We start from the raw sequence: 24,063 nt of genomic DNA, 5'->3' as shown, positions 1-24,063 counted from the left end.
AGTCAAGTTCAATTCTCCATTCTTCCCCAAATTGCTTGTGATCTTGGGCCAGTCCCTTTCCTTCTCAGTGCTCTCTTCCTGTGAAGTGATGCTTTTCTACCTTCCATGGGGGTTATATGGCTAAATCCGTGGGACATATCTTAGGTTATGTCTAGTCTGCAAGTTTCTTTCAGAAGCTTTTCCAGAAGAGATCTTCTTGAAAAGCTTATTTCGAAAGAGAGCATCACACAGCAAAAGTGCAACAAAAAAGCGATGTGCTTTTTCGAAAGATGGTGTCCATATTGATTGGATAATATCTTGCATTTAAGTTGTGGTTACTGTGGACGGAGTGGCCACCAAGGCACCTGTGTTATTTCCTGGAGGCCTCTTCTTTTGAAAGAACTCCCTCTTCTGCATCCACACATGCCTTTTTCCGAAAAGCTTTTTTGGAAGAAGACTTCTTCCTTGTAGAATGAGGTTTACCTCCGTTGGAAAAACCCCTCTGTTCTTTCAACTTTCTGACGAAAGAACTCAATGGCAGTGTGGATGCAAGTATTGTTTTTCCGGCAAAACGCTGCAGTGTAGACGCACTCTAAGGATATGTATACACAGCAGCATTATTTCAAAATAACTTAGTCCGCGTCTACACAGCACGCAGTTACTTCGAAATAATGTCAAAATCCTGTCAAGCTGGAGGACTTCTCACTCTGTACAAGGAGTAAGGGAAGAGGGAGGGAAAGTGCTCTAGTTCGAAATAAGTGTAGTGTAGACACTCCCAATTTCGAAATAAGCTATTTTGAAATAAGCTACACAATTGACGTGGCTCAATTTGCGTAGCTTATTTCGAGGTAAGCCCTGCTGTGTAGATGCACCCTCAGATATGGTGTGTGATGGGGGCCATTCTGTTCGCATCCACTGCGCTCTGGCTTACTGTGGTTGATTCTTGATCCGTTTCAGCACGTCGGAGTTAAACAGAGGGATGGATCAGGCCCTTCTGTGATGTGATCCTTAACGTTTTCATAGAGATGTTGTATTTGGATTGTCGTGCCCTCCACTCTCCCAATCCGGCTGGCCTCAGCTGGGCAGTACAGCTCACACCAGTCCTCAGGCTGGTGAGATTTGAAACCAGAATGAAAAGAGCCCCTGATGTTTCCGTCTGATTTCTCCCTCCCCCCCCCCCCCCCCCAGTTGTTTGATCGGGAGCTGTGTGTTCGCCAGCTGAGGTACTCAGGGATGATGGAGACCATCCGGATCCGCAGGGCTGGCTACCCCATCCGCTACAGCTTTGTGGAGTTTGTGGACAGGTATCGTGTCCTCATGCCTGGGGTGAAGCCGGCATACAAGCAGGTACAGGTTTAAGCAGCAGCTTGGATTTTTATAAAAAAAACTTACTGTTAATGCCCCAGAGAAAATCAAGAGTAAGGAAGGCTTGGTGGATAGAGCACTAGCCAGCGACCTGGGTTCAGTTCCCTGCTCTGCCATAGACTTCTTGTGCGACCTTGGACAAATTGCATAGGGACAGATTTTCAAAGGTATATAAGTGCTTAATTCCTGTTGATTTTAATGGAAGTTAGACATCTAAGTACCTTTAAAATCTGGCCCTTAGTCTCTGGGCCTCAGACATCCAACTGTAAAATGGGGATAGCATTTCCTTGCCTTACCTGGGGGCTGTGGGGATACTACATTAGAGACTCAATAGGCCATGAGCAATTGGTGAAGGTAGGGCTGGGCATGGTCCCAGCTCCAGCCCCACCCCTTTGGCTGAAGCCCCACTTCCCACAGGAGCCAAGCCACCACCCCCACCATAGAGAGGTGGGGTAGCGCGCCACATGCATGCCCCTCACCACCACAGGGATGGCAGGCGCATGCCCCAGCCTCCCTGGCCCCGGAGCATGGGGAGGGAGGAGGACACAGAACTCCAGCCTCTGTGGCCCCAGAGCACAGAGAGGGCGGGTGGCATATGGCTCCAGCCTCCCCGGCTCTGGAGCACAGGGAGGGCCCACGTCCCCAGCCTCCTCAGCCCCAGAGCTTGAGAAGAGAGGAGGAGGACGTGACTCCAGTCTCCCTGTCTCTGGGGCACAGGGAGGGTGCACATCCCCAGCCTCCCTGGCCCCAGAGCATGGGGAGGGCGGGCATTGGGGGCAGCAACACTCTGCCCCCAGAAAGCCTACAGTGGAGTGTGGGTGGGGCCAGGCTGGTGGTTTGGAAAGGCAGAGCCTTCCCCCGCCGGGCATACCGGTCACCCATGCAGTAGGCGCTACTGTCAAAGGTATAATGCCTCTGACCTCGCCACTGAGGTGGCATCCCTCCTCCTTCTCCCACCGCCACCGGGCCTCTGCAAGCCACGGTGCAGCCCACTGTGTTGCTCCACCATCACACAACTACTGTACAGACACTAGGCAGCCGTGGCAGCCACTGTCGTGGGACTGGGACTGGAATGAATCAGTGCTTTCATTCGGTGCTCCTAGGGAAGCCTGCAGTAGCCTCATGAATGTCCCTACATTACACCAGTGTAAAACAAGTGGAAGGGAGATCAAACTCTGCCCCATATTTGTAGCTGGTTGGGGCAACTGCCATTCGTGTGAGACGTATGGCTGCTAATCCCGCGGCCCCGTTTTTCCTAGGGCGACCTGCGTGGAACGTGCCAGCGAATTGCTGAAGCAGTGTTGGGGAAAGATGACGACTGGCAGATTGGCAAGACGAAGATTTTCCTGAAGGTGGGAGGCTCGCCTGCTGTCCTTGCATTGAGGGGCCATTGGCTCTGAAAGACGTTAACACCCACCCCAGCAGCAGGTGCTGGATGCGGATTAGTTAGAGCTCGGAGTTAGAGGATGGGTGAAAACCTGACAGTGCTGGTTCAGAGCCAGGCTGGGATGTACGTCCCTCCCCCTCAGCACTGGTCACGTCCTGGGCAGCGCAGGCAGCCCGGCTACCTCCCCAGAGGAGAGACAATGACTCTACTGCTCAATGCCAGGTGCCCCCTTCCAGGCCCCTGCAGAGGTACGGTGAGGAGAAGCTCCCTGGCTGCCTGACACTCATGGGGACAGCAAGAGAGTTGAACTGTTGAGTTGCTCCTTTCTCTCCACTCCCTGCCTGCATGGCAGGGCTGGCTGACAGCTCCATAAGCCAGGAGAAGGGCCCTCTGGCCCGAAGATCCCACTCTCTACACTCGCCATAGCGGATGGTGGGGCAGCATTAACCTCTGTGATTCCCTCCCCTACCCAACCCTCCCCCGCCATTTTCCAGGGCTCTTTCTGAGGCCCTTAGCGTCAGGCCCTATCTGACAGATGTCTTCCTTGGTCCCCAAGGCTACCAGAACCCCTGTGTGGAGGAGAGAGAGGGATCAGGCTCAGCAGAGAGCCAGTGGGAGTGACAGAAAGGTCTCCACAGGACCCTGCCATAGAGAACGATCAGCATCTCTGTGCCCCTCGGGGTCCGCTAGGCCAAGGCAGTGCTGCCGAATGGATCCAGGGCCCCATGAGGCACAATGAGACAACGGCAGCATCACAAAGAGCTGTCTCGTTCTGGCGCCCTGCTCACGTGCATTTGTTTTTATGGTCCCATCTCTAAATCCCTCCAGGAAAACAAGAGAGAGCTGTCAGGGAGCAAGCCAGGAGGTGAATGGGCTTTCTCAGATACAATCCTGTTCACTTATTTTTAAACATTTCCCCGTTTATTTCTTAGAAACTGCTCCTGGCATCCTATTAGCTTTTCTTTCCAGAGGACGTTATCAGTACCCTGCAGCTGTCAAGGCAGGAAATAGGGAAACAGGTTCTGAAGGGCAGAGCAAGGTCGGATAAAACAGGAAACATGCAACATTGTATGCATGCACCCAGCTCCTGCAGCTACCAAGAAAGAATTCCACAAAAGCAAGGGAACCCGGAGAGAAGGGGACCTGTTTTGTCCTCAGCTTTCCTGACTGTGTTCAGGTTTTGCAGTTGCTGTGTTTTACTGAAGGAGGGAGTAAGGTCTAGTAGTCACATCAGTGGACCAAGATTTAGGATGTCTGGAGTTTGCTCCCAGCTTTGCCAGTGTCTTGCCTCTCGTGTACTCACTAGTACCTGTGCAAAGTGGGTGGGAAACGTTACTGAATCGTGTGCATGGCAGCAAACTCTCTCAACTAGCCCTTCACCGGGTAGTGTAGTGAGCCAAACCCCAGAGAGCCACAAAATTACTAAGCCCTGCAGTGTATGCTCCCTTTGGAATGAAGAAGTGATGTTCAGCAGTGACCCCCTTCTGGCACTTTTAAGAATGGCACGGACGAGCTGGAAAGACCTGAGTCCAGTTCTCCCTGATCGGAAGGTCAGTGGCTGTGCCGTAGAGCCCAAACGTCATGAGTTGTAAACTGGGACATTCTTAGATTTAACTGGGATAGCAAGGACCTCTCTGGGGAAGAGCCATATACCAAACCTTCGTTCCTGACACGGATCCCAGGGTAACTCTTGTGGTGGTTCATTCCCCAGGATCACCATGATATGCTGCTGGAGATTGAGAGGGACAAGGCCATCACAGACAAGGTCATCCTCATCCAGAAGGTGGTTCGTGGGTTTAAAGACAGGTATTATCTGCCTGGAAATGCCTGGTGAATACTGGGGAGGGGCCTGTTAGTGCGACTGTCTAGCACACCATGTTCCGGTTCATGGCGCTCTGCTAAAACAATGTCCTCTTTGCCTCAGGTGCCATTCACTCATTCTGTCCATTCATAGTGTCTGTGTCCTATTGTTTTAGCTTGCAGTGAGCAAGATAAAGCCCCCATGGGTTGACATTTTTCTGGAGCTTCTCAGAGCATGAAGGAAATGATTAGGACAAGAAGCAATGGGCTTAAATTGCAGCAAGGGAGGTTTAGGTTGGACTTCCTAACTGTCAGGGTGGTTAAACACTGGAATAAATGGCCTAGGGAGGTTGTGGAATCTCCATCTCTGGAGATATTTAAGAGCAGGTTGGATAGACACCACTCAGGGATGATCTAGATGTGCTTGGTCCTGCATGAGGGCAGGGGAGTGGACTTGATGACCTCTCGAGGTCCCTTCCAGTTCTAGTGTTTGAGGATTCTATGTATTTTCAAGTTGCCAATGTATAGAACAATGGCAGTCTTGAGTTCAGTCCACAATCAGTTCTATACTCGGCAGAGGCACTCTTCAGTGGCCAGTGTTAGTTATACTAGTAGACTATTCCGAATGACCTTCTGCACCAGATCTTGCCCCCATTGAAGTCAATGGCAAAATTCCAGTGCAGCTGGCCCTGGGAGATTAAAGAGCTGATATTCAGCCTTCTGGCAGCAAAGAGTGATACGGTGTGACAGTGACACTCATCCCAAAATCCAGGGTGCCGTACGGCTATTCCCACTGAAAGCCAGCAGGAAAACAACTCGTGTAAAGCACATGGTATAACAATATGGTGTAAAGAGAAAATTATGGCCAAGGACTCTGGGACATAGTCCTTTCCTTAGAGAAGCAATGTGGAGTATTGCTCTGCCACTGGCTTGCCGTGTGAGCTTGGACTTGAGCTCTTATTTCATCCGGTCCTCAAACATGCTACATACCTCTTGGAACACAGAGAAGACAGAGGGGGCCAGGTCCGCACCTGGTGTCAACGGTGATAGGCCCTCTGATGTCGATGGAGCTACCCTGATCCCAGAACCAGCTGCAGATCTGCCCCACAATCCTTATTCTGATAAGATTAAAATCTAAGGCTAGAGGGTAGAGAGTGAGGACGATTGCCAATGCAAGGCATGGGGCTGGGAAGAGGAGGACAAGGGGTAAGAAACACAAGCACAGGCCCTAGGTGCTGAGTTCAAGAGGTCTGGGGTTACGCCAGCTGCCTTCCTTGTAGTCAGTGAAGGAGACATCCGGTTTTCCCTGTGGGCCAAGGTGACGCTAACTCCCAGCAGACAGGCACAAGCATCTGAAATGTCTTTCCAGGTCTAATTTCCTGAAAGTGCGTCATTCAGCCCTGATCATTCAGAGATACTGGCGGGGACACAACTGCAGAAAAAACTACGATGCTGTAAGTGTTGCCTATTATCCTTCACGCTCTTGGCCTCATTGCCTAGGATCCAGATATTAATTTTCTTTTCAGTCCAGTTAAACCACCCCCTGTGGGAAAGATCAAAGGGAGGAGAGTTGGCTGATGTGTCTAGTGGATAGAGGCATAGCTGGACTCTCGTTGCTCTCTGTTCTAAAAAAGGAAGCGACCATCTCCTCGGTTGTCCTCCTCACGCCTTTGCCATGAGTTAGACCCATCTTACAGCAGTTGGTCACCTGTAGCCCTGAATGTCTCATATTGTTTCTCAGGGCCGTTAGTAGAGCTGATGGAAGTGGTGTAGCTCTGTCCTCGGAAATACACTTGATCCAAGTTTGCTCCTCAGATTTCGCTGCAGCCATGTTTTGCCGACAGCGCCCCCCCTCCACAACCCGATCAAAAACGGCACAGGTAGCTGACAGCGTATGGTTTCCTGGATCTTTACACATGGCCCCCAGAGCATCCCTAAGCATGGCAGATCCCAGAACTCATTAGGGAGGGTGGGACAGAAGAAGAGAATGCAGCCGGCGTGATACATGACCCTCTTCTGCCCCCTGCATCCAACTCTACCGAAGACCTGCAGAGGGTGTGTCATGACCTGTGGCTTGCAGAAATGTGCCGGGGGCAGGCTGGGGATGGCAGGAGGCGGGGCCAAAGGGATGGCCGTTCTCTGCAGTATCATCTCTCATGCAACCTAGCATCCGTTATCGCCTGACTGGGGAAGAATTTCTTGTGGGAATAGCCATGACAGGAGGCAGATGGGGAGGCTGGGCCTCCTTGTGGATGGCGCTTGCTCCTCTGACTGCCCTGAGATCTGCCTAAATCAGGGGGATCTTGAAAGTGAAACTTCTCAAGGGGAATATGGAGAGGAGCACAGGCAGTGGCTGACCCTTCCAGCCCTGCCCTTTCTGCCCAAGGCTCCACCCCTACTTGGGCCACTGTTGGCCTCTGCCTAGACCCCTCCCCCACAATGCTGCGCCCCCACCCCAGGATAGCACAGCCCCAGAGCTCCGGAGAGCCAGCAAACAGTGCGGCTGCAGCCAGTTCCAGCTCCAGAGCTCCAGCGGGCAGCACAGCCCCAGCTTCCCCTGGTCCCAGAGCACCAGAGACGAGTGCTGGGAGGCACAGCCCGAGCCACCGCAGGCCGTGCCTGCCCAATGCCTACTGAAAGCCCCCCACAGCCAAGCCAACAGCCCTGGCCCTGGGAGGAGAAGCAGCTTGGCGCATCCTCCGGACTGCCTGCCACCGCAAGAGCAGGCTGGGGGAGGGAAGCTAGAGGACTCCGGTGGAGCATGGGCGGGGCAATGTCTTCCCCTGCCTATGATACCCACTGTCCTGGGGAGGAGACTGCATGTAAGAAGTGATAGGGCTCATTGTTCCCCTTAAGGCTGGGATCAGTAGCCTATGGAGGGTGAGGAGGAAAACTGCCATTGACTCAGTGAGCTTTGGATCAGGCCCCCAATCCAGGAGCCATTTGTTTCTCTGCCATCTCATGGCAGCTTCCCCCTGCTTTTTGTGAGGTTCTTTGCTTGCTGCTGATTTCAGCAGGTTTGTATTTTCAGCTGCCCAAACGGCAGACGAGCGAGGTAAATCTGGTTATGGCAGGTCAGGCCCTCAGCAGCTGAGTGTCTTATTCTTGTTTCCTTTGCAGATGAGGATTGGGTTCCTCAGGCTTCAGGCCCTCTACCGTTCCCGCAAGCTCCACACGCAGTACCACATGGCTCGCAGGCGGATCATTGAGTTCCAGGCAAGGTGCCGGGGTTTCCTGGTGCGCAGGGCCTTCCGCCATCGCCTTTGGGCTGTCTTCACTGTCCAGGCTTATGCCAGGGGTATGATTGCCCGGAGGCTGTATAAGCGCCTCAAGGGAGAAGTAAGTACCATGCATGAAATGCTGTTTGCTAGCACGTGTGATGGAGCAGCCATTTAACTGGGCCAACAAAGCTAGCTTCCCCAGAGTCTGATAGTCTCTATAGCCTCCATCCTACAGCCAGTGCTTTTTTTCTGATCTCTAGTCAGAGTTTACCTGGAAAGAATGGAGTGTACCGGCACCTCTGAAATGAAAATGGACAACAGCCACGTTTCTTAAAGGAGCGCTGCGTCTCTTAAAAGGGCGATGCCAGTCCCACTGCTGTTTGCGGGGGTTTTTTTTTTTTTGCGCAACAATTTTTGCCCTAGAGTACCGGCACTTTTTTTTTTTTTAAAACAAAAAAAGCACTGCCTACAACCTTTGTCTAGCTGTCAGAGTCTCTGTCCAAGGGAATGTCTACAGTAGGGTTTTTTAACCTGGAGTTAATCTATTGCCAATTAACTGGAGTTAGTTAACATGTATGTAAAAGCTAGCTTGGACATTCTTCAATGTTTGTTCCAGGATACAAAAGGTCTATGGTTACCCTCTTGGTCAGTTTTCTAAATATCAAAGAGGAGAAGCAGATCATTCTAGCATAAGCCACTGACTCTTTGTAAGGGAATGTAGAACACCAGTTCTTTCCTCAAGCTCTTAACAGAATGGAATCAAAACCAGAAAGCAATGTGAAAGCTGGTAGCCTTTCTCTGACTAGAAGCTGACACCCATTACGTTCATATTCCTGAGATATACCGAGGGACAGAGCTGTGTTCACGTCTGTACGGCGTGTTCCTATGGTCCGGATGTTAGTAGGGCAAAAGGCCTAAACACCTTTTCAAAAGCCCACTTGTGTTTTGTTTCCCAGTATCGCCGCCGTCTGGAAGCAGAGAAGCTTCGTCTGGCAGAAGAGGAACGGCTTCGGAAGGAAATGAGTGCCAAGAAAGCCAAAGAGGAAGCAGAAAAGAAGCACCAAGTACGTTCTGACTTTTCTCTTTCTTGGCTTCTCTTTATTTCACAAGCCTGATTCGACTCCTGCAGAAAAGAGTAGGGGTGGAGTAAAGTCAGTTGAAGGCAGCATCCTAATAAATAGGATGAGGACTTGCCATCCTGTTGTATTGTTCCTATTTGATTCAGTAAAACCCTCATTATTTTAACTTGAACGAAACTAGCACAGAATTTCCAGCCTGACACCAGAGTACCACAGAATATGATTATTCTGTTTGGTATTATGGGACTTCATAAAGGACCCCAACTTTAGACTGAAACATTGCCACTATGCTAGGTGCTGTACATGCATATAGTAAAAGTCCTGCACCTGGAACCTTGCATTCTAAATAGAAAAAAGAAGGGAGCAAGAAGCATCAATGTGTCCATTTTGCAGGTGTGGAGACTGAGACTCAGACTTAAGTGCACTGTCCAAGATTGCACAGAAAGTCAGAAGTGGGAATTCATCCCACATCCTCTAAGTCTCAACCTAGTGCTTTAATCCCAAGATTGTCCTTCCTTTCCAAAGCCAAGGGTCCATGCTGCAGAATTTAGGTCTAGCTTGCCGGAGAATGCACTCTAGTCAGTGTAACTCTTCTCTTCTAGGTACGCCTTGCCCAGCTGGCCCGGGAAGATGCTGAGCGAGAGGTGAAGGAAAAGGAGGAAACCCGTCGGAAGAAAGAATTCTTAGACAAAATGGAGAAGGCCCGAAATGAGCCAGTGAATGACTCGGATATGGTGGACAAAATGTTTGGATTCCTGGGGACCACTTCTTCTCTACCAGGCCAAGAAGGACAAGCACCCAATGGCTTTGAGGTACTGCTTGGAGAATGGAGCAATAGACAGGGCTTACTGGTGTTGCTTAGGGTAGCATATTGGGACAGATTGCGATCCATCCCATCTTGGTTCAGCATCATCACCCTGTTGTCCTAATCTGGAGCATTCTTCATAATCCCTTTTCCAATGTGTTCACATGTGCTGCTTCTGCTGCAGCCTTTGGGCATCTGTCCCATGCAGGAGTTCTTTTCAGGAGAAAGAAGTATCTCCAGACCTTACGTAGGCCCTGATCCAGCATGCCTTGAAATCATTGGTTTCAAAGGCAGTTGGATGGGTCCCGTGTGCCTATTCTTGTCCAAAGAATGGATCCTGGCCCTGTTGAAATCAGTGGCAGAACCAGGAGCAAGGTCAAGTGCAGGGTGAAAGAGCTTAGGCATTATAGCAGGTGTGTATATTTTTTTCCTTCTCCAGGACCTTGAGCGAGCCCAAAAGGAGGTAGAGGAAGAGGATTTAGATGCAAGTTTGCCCCTCCCCGAGGAAGAGGAGGAAGACCTCTCAGAGTACAAATTTGCAAAGTTTGCAGCCACCTACTTCCAAGGCACAACAACACACACGTACGTCCGCCGGCCTCTTAAGCAGCCCCTTCTGTACCACGAGGATGAAGGAGACCAGCTGGTGAGTCAGGAAATATTCCATAAAAGTCCTGGACATGTGAATGGGGCTGGCTGGTTCAGGGGTCAGTAATAGGTTTTGGAGCCCTTCATTTCTAGGACACCTGTTTGAGTTCATCCAATTGAATGCAAGAATCTGAAGTTAGTTAAGCAGAAAAGTTCTTACCTGCCATTGGATGCCTTGTGTAACATTCACTGATGGCTTCTTTCTCTTGGGCAAGTAGCCGTACCCTTTCTACAATGCTCATATGGTGCACCATTTGCAATGTGCTTGAGCACTGCATGGACGCTCTTGCCCAAGAAAGCTCTGATGGCCATTCACAGAATGGCCATCAGATCACCAGTGCTTTTTCGGATAGGCTCTTTTTGCACAAGAAAACCCTGTGGATCGTCCACACTTGCCTTTTTGCACAATAGCTGTAGCACAAAAAGGAGTTATGCCTCGTAAAAGGAGGTTTACCTACACCGGAAAAAGCCCTCTCTTTTGCCGTTTTACTGCCAATTTACTTGTGCAAAAGCACATTTGAGGTGTGGACACTCCACAGGTTTTTGCGCAAAAACCTTGCAGTGTAGATGTAGCCAAGGTAGGAAGTCAGTTCACATTCCCATTCAATTTCTGATGTCTGTGGTGAGACACACTCTAACTGTGCCCACTGTGTCTGCTAGGGATTGGGCCGGGAGCCACATATACAAGATGTGCACAAGAACTGAATAGGAGAATTGTGCCCAAACTCCTTAGTGGTCTTACTTTAAATAACAAGATGGATTTTTCTATCCTCCTTTTTTGTTTTTATTCTATTGGCCTTTCAGTTCATGAGTTTAAGACATGATTGGACAGAAAACCTCAACTTAGTAGGAAATTCTTTTTTGGTACTAATACAAAGTCTGATTGTTTTTTTGAGCAGGCAAGGACTCCATTTTTTTATTATCTAATTTGGGACATTTCTCATTTATGCTCAACTTTAATGAGAGGTAGCAAAGGCCTGTGATTTTGGAACAGAGGATTTAAGTATTATCCATGCTGTCATGAAGTATCTAATGCTGGGATGGGTCCAGTCACTGGTAGTCACAGCTTTATTACAGTATAATGCATGCAATTAATTATTATTAACCCAGACCAAGTCAAGAACTCTATAAATTACACCTTTATTGCAAATAGGCAGCACTTGCGGTTTGGATCACTATCCTTCGTTTCATGGGAGACCTTCCTGAACCTAAATACCATACAGCTATGAGCGACGGCAGCGAGAAGATTCCAGTGATGACCAAAATCTATGAAACTCTAGGGAAAAAGACCTATAAAAAGGAGCTACAGGCGTTGCAGGGGGAAGGAGAGGTGAGATTTCTCTTTCCTTTAACATTATAGCTGTAAAGGAGCCAGTATTCTTGATGTACAGTTCATTAAAGTAGAAATTTATCTGTGAACAAGTTGCTGATGGGATTGATTGAGGCAAATGGATTTGTAAGTTCCATTTGCAACTAGGCTGGCAAGAAGAAAACTACAAAAGCTATCAGCCCTCATGTTTCAAAGTATAAATTCTAGTCCATATAGATTCTTCTATCACCCTCAACCTCATAACAGAACTAGGTATTATGATTATTAATGTGTTAAGCTATGTGATTAACATGTCACGTGTGGTTCATTCTCTCTCTCATCCTCTCCCCAGAGGGGAGAAGAATTGTGTGTGTGATGGAGTGTTTTGGTTTGATTTAAATGAACATATATTTGTATTAGATGTGCAGGAGCAGTAAGGTTTGGAATTGTTGCGTGAGTTTCAACTGCTGTTGGGGTCAGGAGAAAATGACTCCTATGGTAAATGGTATTGCACCATGAGATTATTTTGGGATAAGTACACTTCACCAACCTGTGGAACTCCTTGCCAGAGGATGTGGTGAAGGCTAGGACTTTTTTGAACAGGGTTCAAAAAAGAGCTAGATAGATTCATGGAGGTTAGGTCCATCAATGGCTATTAGCCAGGATGGGTAGGAATTGTGTCCCTAGCCTCTGTTTCTCTGGAAGTGGGTGACAGGGGAGGGATCACGTGAGGATTACTTGTTGTGTTCTCTCCCTCTGGGGTATCTGGTATTGGCCACTGTTGTCAGACAGGATAATGGGCTGGATGGACCATTGGTCTGACCCAGTACGGCCATTCTTATGTTCACCATAAGAATCCATCTTTGGCTGCTGCCATAAGCAGGACATCAAACTAGATAGATCACTGGTCATTGCAAATGCCTTTGTCTTTGAGAATCTGCTTTGTACAAGATGGCAAGACATTTTCAATGGCTTGGCTTGCTGATAAAAGGATATGATAAATGGAACCACTTCCCTTAGATATATTTGTCAATTATATTAAGGTCCTCTAGAGTTTAGGAACAGGCACTTCTGTTTAACACTTTTTGTAGATGTAAATAAATAAAATGCCTGGTTCCTGTCACATTCCCAGAAACAAAGATATACTGTAGCAATTTCATTAAAGCTCACGAGGAAAGTAATCTACACTGGGTTATGTTAAAATATACATGAAGAATCAAGATTTGCTCTGTATCATTAACCATTTTTTATTTTTTCATTGGACAGAAGAGCATATTTCAGGAGGCTGTGGCACCAATAGAGCCCCTTGAGACAAGAAGTAAAATTTAACAGTGTATTTATATCAGAGACAAACTGTCCCACTTGAATACTAATGTTCTCATTTCTCTGGGTGGCATGAATACCAGGCTAGATTAAATTAGAAATGGATGGATGAACTTAAAAAATGCAATAGGGATGTTAAATTTCAATTAATCAGCTAATTGAGTAGTCAATAGAATTTCCATCGATTAGTTGATTGCGGGGCTGGGTGCTCTCTATCCCCACTGCACTTCTGCGTTTTAAATGTAGCAAGAGCCAGCCGTGGCCACAAGTGGCTCTTACTACATTTAAAAGACAGAGGCGCAGCGGGGAACCCAGGGCAAATGGAGACTCAAGCAGTCCCCTCTCACACGCATGGGGCTCTTACTACATTTAAAAGACAGAGGCACAGCAGTTGTGCCATTTCTCCTGCTGCACCTCTGCCTCCTCTTCAGAGATGGTGCTGAGGAGAACCAACTTTTAAGTCAGCTACCCCCAGCACCAGCTCCTGCTCCCCCGCTTGCTGCCTCTGTATCAGAGGCAGCAAGGGTGGGAGGAAGAGACTAGTCAAGAACTGACTCGACTATTCGCTTACATCCCTATGCAGCACCTTAGAGACTAATAAAAATGTAGATAGTATCATGAGCTTTTTTGTTAGTCTCTAAGGGTATGTCTACACTACAGTGCTAATTCGAACTAACTTAGTTCGAATTAGTTAATTCGAACTAAGCTAATTCGAATTAACGCATTCAGACTAAAAAACTAGTTCGAATTAGCGTTTTGCTAATTCGAACTAGCATGTCCACATTAAGTGGACCCTGAACCGGGGTTAAGGATGGCCGGAAGCAGTGCCGGCAACGCATCAGAGGAGGACTTAGAGCGTGGAGATGCTGACTCAGGCTAGCCGAGGGCTGTGCTTAAAGGGACTCGACCCCCACCCCAGACAGACAGTTCTCAGGGGTGCCCTGCTTGCAAAGCAGTCCTGTCTTGGAGTGCCCTGAGTGCCCACACTGGGCACATCACAGCACTCGGCCATCAGACCGGCTGCACATGCCACAGGCTGCCATCTGGGGAGAGGGGGCAATTGGGGGGCTGCAGGAGAGCTTCCACCCCCAGAAGCCCGCAGAGCCAGCCCAGTCCTCCCCATCGGGGGCTCGTACCCTATTCCTCCCTCACCTCCTTCCACTTACCCTTCCCTAGCCCCCCTTCCTGATGTACAAAATAAAGAAAATGTGTGGTCAAAAATAGAATCTCTCTTCATTGAACAAAACTGGGGAAGACTGGGAAAAGGAGGTGGGAGAGGGGAAGAGAGAGGGTGGGAGAGGGGAGGGCAACTAAAATGATCAGAGGTTTGGAACAGGTCCCATATGAAGAGAGGCTAAAGAGACTGGGACTTTTCAGTTTAGAAAAGAGGAGACTGAGGGGGGATAGGATAGAGGTCTATAAAAGCATGAGTGGGGTGGAGAGGGTGCATCAAGAAAAGTTCTTCATTAGTTCCCATAATAGAAGGACTAGAGGACACCAAAGGAAAGTAATGGGTAGCAGGCTTCAAATTAGTAACAGAAAGTTGTTCTTCACAAAGCAAAGAGTCAACCTGTGGAACTCCTTGCTGCAGGAGGCTGTGAAGGCTACAACTAGAACAGAGTTGAAAGAGAAGTGAGATCAAGTCATGGAGGTTGGGTCCAGTGGAGTGGTATTAGCCAGGGGGTAGGAGTGGTGTCCCTGCCCAAAGTTTGTGGCAGGCTGGATATAGATGGCATGAGACAAATGGCTTGGTCCCTGTCTTCGGTCCATCCCCTCCAGGGTCCCTAGGGTTGGCCGCTGTTGGCAGACAGGCTACTGGGCTAGATTGACCTTTGGTCTGACCCAGGACGGCCATTGTAAGCTCAGGGCTCAGGGTCGGGGGTCTCAGTGGACCACCTTGATTTTCATGCACACCTGCTCCTGGGTGGCCAGGCTGGCAGCTCTCCTGCCCTAGATGGCCACTTTCCTGTGCCTAGTGTGGAGGTCGTGGACGAGGTCCACGATGTCCACACTAGACCAGGCGGTCCTCTTGCAGTCCCGGGCAAGCTCCCGGGAGCCGCCAGCCTGGTCCCGGGAAGAGGGGGAGGGCTGGGTGGCATCGGGTGGCTGGTCGATCCGTGCCAGGTGCAGGGTCTGCTGGCTGGGTGCTGGCAGGCTTGCACCTGGCACGGTCATCATAGCCAGCCTGTGCCCCTTTAAGGAGTCTGGGGCCGGGAGGGGGGCAATAGAGTTTCCCTGGTGTTGGCCAGAGTGGCCACCAGGGAAAGCTGGGGAGGGCTAGCCTCCCACTAGTTCGAATTAAGGGGCTACACACCCCTTAATTTGAACTAGTAAGTTCGAACTAGGCTTAGTCCTCATAGAATGAGGTTTACCTAGTTCGAACTAAGCGCTCCACTAGTTCGAATTAAGTTCGAACTAGCGGAGCGCTAGTGTAGCGCCTATCAAAGTTAATTCGAACTAACGTCCGTTAGTTCGAATTAACTTTGTAGTGTAGACATACCCTAAGGTGATGCAGGACCTTTTGTTGTTTTTTAAGTTTTTTCAGTTAGGGTACGTCTACACTAGCCCCCTAGATTGATCTAGGGAGGCTAACGAGGGCGACCAAAATTGCAAATCAAGCCCGGGATTTAAATATCCCACGCTTAATTTGCACGTTCCCAGCCAGTCACCATTTTAGAAATTGACTAGCCCACAATAACTGCCCGCGGCAGTGAAATGGAATTCCGATTTAAAGCCCTAACTCGAATTAGCTGGTGTTCCTTCTGAAATGAGGTTTACCAGAAGCGGCGAGGAGTCCTGTGGCACCTTATAGACTAACTGATGTGTTGGAGCATAAGCTTTCGTGGGCAAAGACCTACTTCGTCAGATACATGAGGTTTACCAGCTAATTCGATTTAAGGGCTTTAAATCGGAATCCTGTTTCACTGCCACGTGTAAACACGGGCAGTTACTTCGGGCTAGTCTATTTCTAAAATGGCGACCTACTGGGAACATGCAAATCAAGCGCAGGATATTTAAATCCTGGGCTTGATTTGCAATTTCGGTCGCCTTCATTAGCCTCCCTAGATCGATCTAGGGAGCTAGTGTAGACATACCCTTACAGACTAACATGGCTACCCCTCTTAGACTTTTAAATGGATGGATGGACATTCATACACACACTCTGCTTCTAATCTGTATACTAAGTATTAGAGATGGGTTTGAGCTTTAATTTGCCTTCATGTCAAACTTTCCTAAAATTTGAAGTCATTTCGATTCAGGTTTTGATTTGACCTATTAGAGAGACAGAGGTCAGCTGCAAAATTGAAATCCAAATCAGAGGTACCAGTGGTTTGAAGCAGTTTACATCTAGGGGTTTGATACTAGCCCATCTCTCAGAAATATGAAATCAGAGCTCAGAATCCACTGGAAATGTCACCATTTCAAAAAACTGGTGACCCAGAAATACAAGAAACCCACTCTGCAAGGCTGTGTTTGTCCCGGGAATAAGGCAGTACTTCCTTTCTTCGCAGAGCACTCACATAGATGGCCACAAGAAGAACAGTGTGCGGCACAAATTGGTCTCTTTGACTCTTAAGAAGAAATCCAAACTGACTGAAGAGGTGAGAGGAAATTATTTGCAGCTGGGTGGCACAAATGGCATAGAGAGTTTACTTATTAAGTTTGCAGATTATAATACTGCTGGGAGGGGTTGCAAGTGCTTTGGAGGACAGGATTAAAATTCAGAATGATCAGGAGAAGCTGGAGAACTGGGCTGACATAAACAGAATGAAATTAAGTAAGGGCAAGTGCAAAGTACTCCACTTGGAAAGGCACACACAGGCCAGGTCCACACTGGCAGGGAAAATTGATGTAAGATACGCAATTGCAGCTATGACAATTGCATAGCTGGAGTTGATGTACCTTACATTGATTTTTCTGGGGTGGTCCCACAGTAAAAGGTCGACAGAAAAAACTCTCTCATTGATTTCCCTTACTCCTCGTGACTGCAAGGCGTACCCTGGTCGTTGGGGGCACCCTCAATGTTCAATTTAGCTGGTCTTTACTAGATCCTCTAAATCAAACCCCGGAAGATTGATCTCTGGAGCATTGATCCTCTGGTAAGTATAGACAAGGCCTTAGTAGCACACCTACAAAATGGGAAATGACACCCTAGGAAGGAGTACTGCAGAAAGGGATCTGGGGTCATAGTGGATCACAAGCTAAATATGAGTCAACAGCAGTATAAAAAAAGAGAAAAAAATCTGGAATCTATTAACAGGAGTGTTGTAAGCAAAATAGTGCCCTGATAGGGCCTCAGGTGGATATTGTGTCCAGTCCTGGGTGCCACATTTTAGGAATAATGTGGAAAAATTGGAGGAAATCCAGTGAAGAGTGACAAAAAGGATTAAAGGTCTAGAAAACATGGCCTATGAGGAAAGATTGAAAAAAAATGGGTTTGTTTAGGCTGGAAAAGAGAAGACTGAGAGGGGACATTATAGCTTTCAAGTACCTAAAAGGTTGTTACGTCGAGGAGGGAGAAAAATTATTCTCCTTAACCTCTGATGATAAGACAAGAGGCAATGGGCTTACATGAAGCAAGGGAGGTTTAGGTTGGACATTAGGAAACACTTCCTAACCGTCAGGGTGGGTAAGCACTGGAATAAATTGCCTAGGGAGGTTGTGGAATACCTATCAGTGGAGATTTATAAGAGCAGGTTAGACAAACAGCTACCAGGAATGGTACTTAGTGCTGCCATGAGTGCAGGGGACTGGACTAGATGACCTCTCTAGGTCCCTTCCATTTCAATGTGTGTATGATTCAATGATGTGCGCTTACAGAGGAAATCAATAATAAGAATCATAACCAGAGCTTGCCGAGCAGCAGCGCGCCCCACTCACCAGCTGTGCTGTTGGGTGCTCTGCGCGTGCGCAGATCGCTCTTCTCCGGCTCTTCCGGGGTGTAATCTACTCGCCACGGGCAAGTAGATTACATTGTCTGTCGAGCCCTGATCATAACCATAGATATGCTGACACTCTTACAGCCACGGTGTTGTGAGTCTGGCTCATGAAGCATGTTTTAATCATGTTATTATTTATTTAATGATGTTTAAATAGAGAAGAGTTATAGACTGGTGTAACTCCACTGCCTTCCAGTAGAGTTAACTTGAGTGAGGGCAAGGCTCAGAGTTGTGACCTACGGGTCCTGTTGTGGAAAAAAGAGAAGCATCCAAATTACGTTTCAGTTAGAGGGTAAAATTGAAGCCCTCTGAATAAACAGGAGAGGGAGTTTTCCTGGGAACTGTCATGGCTAGATCAGAGTCCTGCCTGGGGGAGCAGCCATTCACAGAAGCATGGGATGTAGGAGGGGAGAACCATAGCAACGAGATATCCAGAAGAAAAATAATGTCTTTGGTTGACAGGTGACAAAGAGACTCCATGATGGTGAGTCCACCCTCCAAGGCAACAGCATGCTTGAAGACCGACCCACCTCCAACTTGGAGAAGCTGCATTTCATTATTGGTAATGGCATCCTCAGACCAGCATTAAGGTTAGAAATCAGTGCAAAGAGTCGACGATTGTGCTCATTTTATTTTTCCAGTTATTCTCGGTTACTACACTGTTCTTTGAGGCTACATCTACAGTGCACATTAATTTCGAAATAAGCTATTGCGGAATAGTTATTCCAAAGGAGATTATTTCGAAATAGCATGTCTACACTATAGGGAAGCCTCAAAATTAGTTCAAAGCAGGCTTCCCTAATGTAGACGTGCTATCTCGATTTAGAGCCCCAGGAGGCACTGGGGAGGAATAACTTAGAATGGCCCTGGTGAGGGGCTATTTCGAAATAGCAGTGGAGCATCTACACACTCCTTATTTCGAAATAGGCATTATTCTTCGCAGAATGAGGTTTAAACATTTCGGAATGAGCCGTCCGTTATGTAGACGCTCACATAGTTATTTCAGAATAATGGCCATTATTCCGAAATAACTTTGCTGTATAGACATACCCTGAGTTCTCTTCCCCTGTATGATCAGGGCTAGGCTGCCATCATGTTTGTTAGATGTTCATTTTGGGATTGATCCAAAGCCCATAGGTGTCAGCAGAAAGGCTGAGATAGACTTTAATGAACTTTGGATCAGTTTCCCAGCTATTAGCATTCATTCATTCATTCATTCATTTTGCTGCTTATTTTTATCCAAGCTATTACTTCCTAAATTGCAGAGTCTTCTTTTCTTAAATTTCTTTTATTGCATACAAAAAACTATGTTGAAAGAACATGGTGTGTCTAGACTACACCTCTCTGTCAACAGAGAGATGTAGATTAGGCACATCAAAACTGCTAATGAAGCAGGGATTTAAATATCCCGTGCTTCATTAGCATAAACATGGCCACCTCTTCTTTCCGAAACAGAGGGGGTTTTTTCGAAAAAAATGGCAGTCTAGACGTGGAGCTGTCAAAAATAAACCCTTTTTTGACAGATCCTGTATTCCTCAAAAAATGATGTTTACAGGATCTGTTGAGAAAGGGTTTACTTTCGACAGATCTGCATCTAGACTGCTGGGTTTTTTTCGAAAAAACTCTGTTTCAGAAAAAAGTGGCAGCCATGTTTATGCTAATGAAGCATGGGATATTTAAATCCCTGCTTCATTAGCAATTTCAATGTGCATGATTTGCATCCCTCTGTCGACAGAGATATGCAGTCTATATGTAGCCACAGTGACACTGACAAGAGATTGCCACTAGGCTGCTACTAGGATCGAGGCTGCCATTGGTTTAAATCAGGGGTGTCCAAACTTTTTTCAAAGAGGGCCAGATTTGATGAAGTGAACATGCGTGAGGGCCGGCCATTTTGCCTGACATTCTTTGAACCATTAAAATTAAATGCAAATTAACTATTTTATGCAAAGTTTATTGCAAACGGCATACTTTTCATTTCGTCACATGGCTGACAAATCTAAACAGGTGTTAAATCACTCTGCCTTTCATATCTGAAGGCCAGATGAAAAAAAAATCCAGGAAGCTGAAATATATGTCAGGAACATTGTAAAGTACATTACATATTATTGGTAATAAAGGTTGTCTGTCAACTTTTAAGTTAAAAAAATATGAACAGGAACATAACACCAAGTATACATGTTGTGTCAAATATATTTATAACTGATTTAGACCAACTGACATTAACTGAGATTTTACAATGTATTCATCTCAATACATATGGATTCGTTGGGGGCCATAAAAGATAGATATTGCCAAATTACCTGTGGGGGCGTATTAAACCGCAACACGGGCTGCAATTGGCCCGCGGGCCGGACTTTGGACATGCCTGGTTTAAATGGACACATCAATACTACACAGCAACTCAGCACAAGAAAGCTGAAACTTTCAAAGTTGTCTGGATACCCAATTCCGGAGCTTTTTTTAGGTAACTTGGAAGATCTCAGCCAGGGTTGGTGGGTATAATAGGCAGGGTAAGGCATTGTCTTCCCAAACCACCAGCCTAGCCCCACCCAGACTCTGCTCTCAGAATATCTACTGTAGGCATATTGGAGGCATATTGCTGCCCCCGAGCGCCTATCCTCCCTGTGCTCTGAGGACAAGGAGGCTCAGACCTCATGCCGCCCAGGGCCAGACAGAGGCATGGGCGAGCCGGGCAGCTGCCCAGGGCGCCAACTGATGGGGGGCGCCTGATGGTAGCTGTAAGGGGCGCGTGGCGTCCCTTACAGCTGCCATTAGGAGCCGCGTGTCCGGCTCCTGCAGCGCCGGCCCTGCGGCGCCGGCCATCAGCACCTTTCCCCCCACAGCCACGGGGCCCAGCACAGCCCGGCGCGCTGTGTGCCCACGCCAGCAGCCGTGGCCGGCCTGCTCATGCACCGTGCGCACAGGCCCACGCTCCTTGGGGGCTGTGGACCCGCGCATGCACCGTACACCCGGGGGCGGCGCTTCATGCCTGGGCCCAGGGCGCCAAAAGGGCTCGGACTGGTCCTGACGCTGCCTGCCCTCCCCATGCTCTGGGGCCGGGGAGGGTAGGGCAATGCGCCACCCTCCTTCCCCAAGGTGCTAGGGGGTGAGGCTTGATTCCCATGGAGGGTGGAGCCTGGACAGAAGGGGCAGGGCTGGGGGTTTGCCTCCTGCAGCCCTACCTTCATACACTGACCCTGATCTTAGCCAAAGCGTAGAGGAATGCCATTTTCATTTGCATTTGCAAGTATTTCTGTGGGAGGTATGTAATTATCAGAGTTAGAATTGGCCACAGCAACAAGGTTAATACCATGGGACCTTTAATTACCAAGCTGTCAGGGTCTGATTTTATGTCCCATCTGACAGAAAGCAGCTCCTTTAACTTCTAGTTTGCAAACCTGAGAGCAGATTTCACAAGAAAAAGGGAGCAAATTAATCCAGAGGCCACTGAAATTATTAGAAAGATTCCCATGGATCAGGGACCCACTGAGAGGGAAATGGTATTTTTTTGAATAAAATGGCTGGGATCTAATCCTGATTTCTGTTGCAGGGATGAAATCTATTGTCAAATCTGCAAACAGCTCACCCAGAACCCTTCCAAAAGCAGCCATGCCAGAGGCTGGATCCTGATGTCACTGTGCGTAGGCTGCTTTGCTCCTTCTGAAAAGTTTGTGAAGGTGAAGCATGAATGTTATTAATCATTTTCCTGGCATGTCTACTTATACGTTTCCTTTCACAATGCTGGTTTGGTTCAAAGCAGATAGAACTGTGCTCTTTTAACTGTGTCATGACTGCCCTTTCCATATGGGTTCTGATTTGAAAGGGAAGCTGTTGTATAATAAAAGCCCCTTTTCAGCTAAGAACTTGAACACGTGCTTAAGCCTCATTGAAGTTAAACTTAAGTTAAAATTAAGCAATTGCTTATGCAGTTTGCTGAACTGGGACCCAAAAGACTATTCTTCTAAGCAAATCATCTAATTATAAATATGAATCAATGATTGGGGAATAGTATTTTTAATTTAAACCAAAGCTTGGATCTCAAGGCCTAGCAGAAATTTGAATCCAAATCTAGAGCCGAACTTCACAGCTGATCTGAATTTCTACAATGAGCTGATCCAAGCACACCTGAAAATTAGAGATGCTCAGGGTATGTCTTCACTACCCCGCTAGTTCGAACTAGCGGGGTAGTGTAGACATACCCTCAGATCCCAGCTTTGCAGTCTGGCCCGCTCTCTTGTGTTGCATATAATAGCCAAGAATACCGTAATTAGCAGTCCTAAAGGAAGCTGCTATACAAACAGATTGTTCCCACAGAAGAGGGCTCCAAGAAAACAGCTGCAGTGTCTGTATGTGAGAAAGCAGGGACTTTGGGGGCCAAATTTCCAAGTGCATGTGTCTGAGTTGCTTCTGCAAAGAAAAGGCACCTACAGGCAGCCAAACATCCATATTCTTGCGCAAGTAGGATTTGCACATCCAGACTGCCTGTTTATGTGTGCAGTTACTCCATAAGACTATACAAAGGCTAGTTTGCACATGCAGATGGGGTTTCTTCACACTCCATCAATGCATGTGCTGCATTGGCATATTTGTCTATCATTGGTATTACAAGGTGAGTTACGTTTTGCCATGTGATAGGGCCTGCAGTGGCCAGGCAGCCTAGTGGCTAGAAACTAGTTAAGGGGATGCAAACTATATTTTGTCTCCTTCATTCTCCTTTTTTAACTATAAAATGGCCAAGATATTAGTAGATTTTTGGTGAATGTTTGTTTTGAAGGTACAGTTGGACTTCCCTTGTCTAGCACCCTTGGGACCTGACTGGTCCTGAATGAGGGATTTTTCTGGACCAGGGGAGGTCATTTCTGCCCACCATACTGCGGCCGAAATAGTGCCATATTGCCTCTCCCCCACCGGGCTTCCCGGACCCTTCTGCAGCCCAGCTGTGCCCCACGTCACACCTCCCCCCCACATACTGCTGGGCTCTTGGTCCCCCATGCGAGGACTCTCTGATCCTGGAACATCCGTGGTGCAGAAGGACCACGGATGTTGTCAACTCAGAGAGTTCTGGTTTATAGAGGTGCAACCTGTACATTAACCTGGAAGACTTACTGTGATTTATTTCAGAGTTAATAGAAAAATTCTGCATCAGTCCCAAACCTTACCACCTATGCCAAAGTCGTTAGTTTTGTGGGTGTCTATTTTAGAGGTGATGCCGAAATAAAGTGTACAATGTACAATGTTGCAGCTGTAACTATGGAGTGGCTACCATTCATCTTCTCCATCTGTCAGTTTACCTATCTATGTTATTTGTAGAGCATCTCTCGAAGTTATGATGTATAGATCCAGCAAAGTGATGTATACAGTATCCAAGTTATGCTTTATAGAGCTGTGTGTCTAAGTTATTTATAGAGTATTTTCTGTCTGTCATTTTGGGGAGGCCGTTGGGTTTATTTTTTTTTCCAAATTAATGTGGTTTCATTTTAAATAGATGGTGAAGTTCCTAGAGCCCTTGATTGGACCTCTTTCAAATGTATGTTTTAAAAACATCTTAAGTACATGAGCACCTGTCTAATGTATTAATATGGTATCCAACTATTGTCTCAGTGTGTCATAGGATGTGTCTACGCTAGAGCAGGAGCAGTAATTCCCAGCTTGAGATGTGCCCATGCCAGTTCTAATCGAGCTAGCAAAGTGTTGCTGTCACATTGTTAGCTAGGCACGTACTAGATCACATCTGAGATGCTAGGCATGGATGCAGGCAACTAGTGCATCCTGCTGCTCATGCTGCGCAAGCTTCACTTCTGTTTTTAGCATGCTAGCTTGACCTGAACTAGTGCGAGTCCATCTCCGCATGCTGGGAATTCCACTTACGGCTCCAGTGCAGACATACTCACTGTGCCAGAGTGTTTAAAGTCAGTAGCATCCGCCAAATCATCTAGTCTGACTTGAATGGCCACTATGTGCCCTCAAGCCCATTAACCTGTATTAAAGCCCTCGGGAGACTGAACTATTATGAACCACATTCAGTGAATGGGCGAGACCAAGGTGCACCAATGCCCAAGCTTTCTGCAATGGCAGGGAATTGATTTGGCCATTCAGAGTTTAATTCAGAGTTTGTCTCCTCATTGCTTATTGCCTACAGGTCTATTTGATTTAATCTCCCTTTCTGGCTATTTTGGGTGGGCAGTCTTCATAATGGAGCCATGGACC

The 24,063-nt window shown here is 47.6% G+C and overlaps 1 protein-coding gene across 3 annotated transcripts in view; it reads left to right on the top strand.

Moving 5' to 3' along the window:
• Positions 1–24,063, top strand: part of MYO7A (myosin VIIA) — a 182,621-nt gene that overhangs the window by 120,323 nt on the left and 38,235 nt on the right. For all 3 annotated transcript variants that reach the window (XM_075919509.1, XM_075919508.1, XM_075919510.1), the window contains 12 exons: positions 1,168–1,326; positions 2,604–2,696; positions 4,443–4,537; positions 5,901–5,985; positions 7,652–7,870; positions 8,709–8,816; positions 9,434–9,643; positions 10,076–10,279; positions 11,435–11,611; positions 16,426–16,515; positions 18,316–18,443; positions 21,407–21,533. In XM_075919509.1, coding sequence (XP_075775624.1) covers positions 1,168–1,326; positions 2,604–2,696; positions 4,443–4,537; positions 5,901–5,985; positions 7,652–7,870; positions 8,709–8,816; positions 9,434–9,643; positions 10,076–10,279; positions 11,435–11,611; positions 16,426–16,515; positions 18,316–18,443; positions 21,407–21,533 — 1,695 coding nt within the window. The remainder of the gene's footprint in view (positions 1–1,167; positions 1,327–2,603; positions 2,697–4,442; positions 4,538–5,900; positions 5,986–7,651; positions 7,871–8,708; positions 8,817–9,433; positions 9,644–10,075; positions 10,280–11,434; positions 11,612–16,425; positions 16,516–18,315; positions 18,444–21,406; positions 21,534–24,063) is intronic.

Source organism: Pelodiscus sinensis, chromosome 1 (genome assembly GCF_049634645.1).
Source record: "Pelodiscus sinensis isolate JC-2024 chromosome 1, ASM4963464v1, whole genome shotgun sequence".
Classification (NCBI taxonomy): Eukaryota; Metazoa; Chordata; order Testudines; family Trionychidae; genus Pelodiscus; species Pelodiscus sinensis.
The sequence above is the reverse complement of the archived record's forward strand: the minus strand, read 5'-3'. Positions and strand labels throughout refer to the sequence as shown.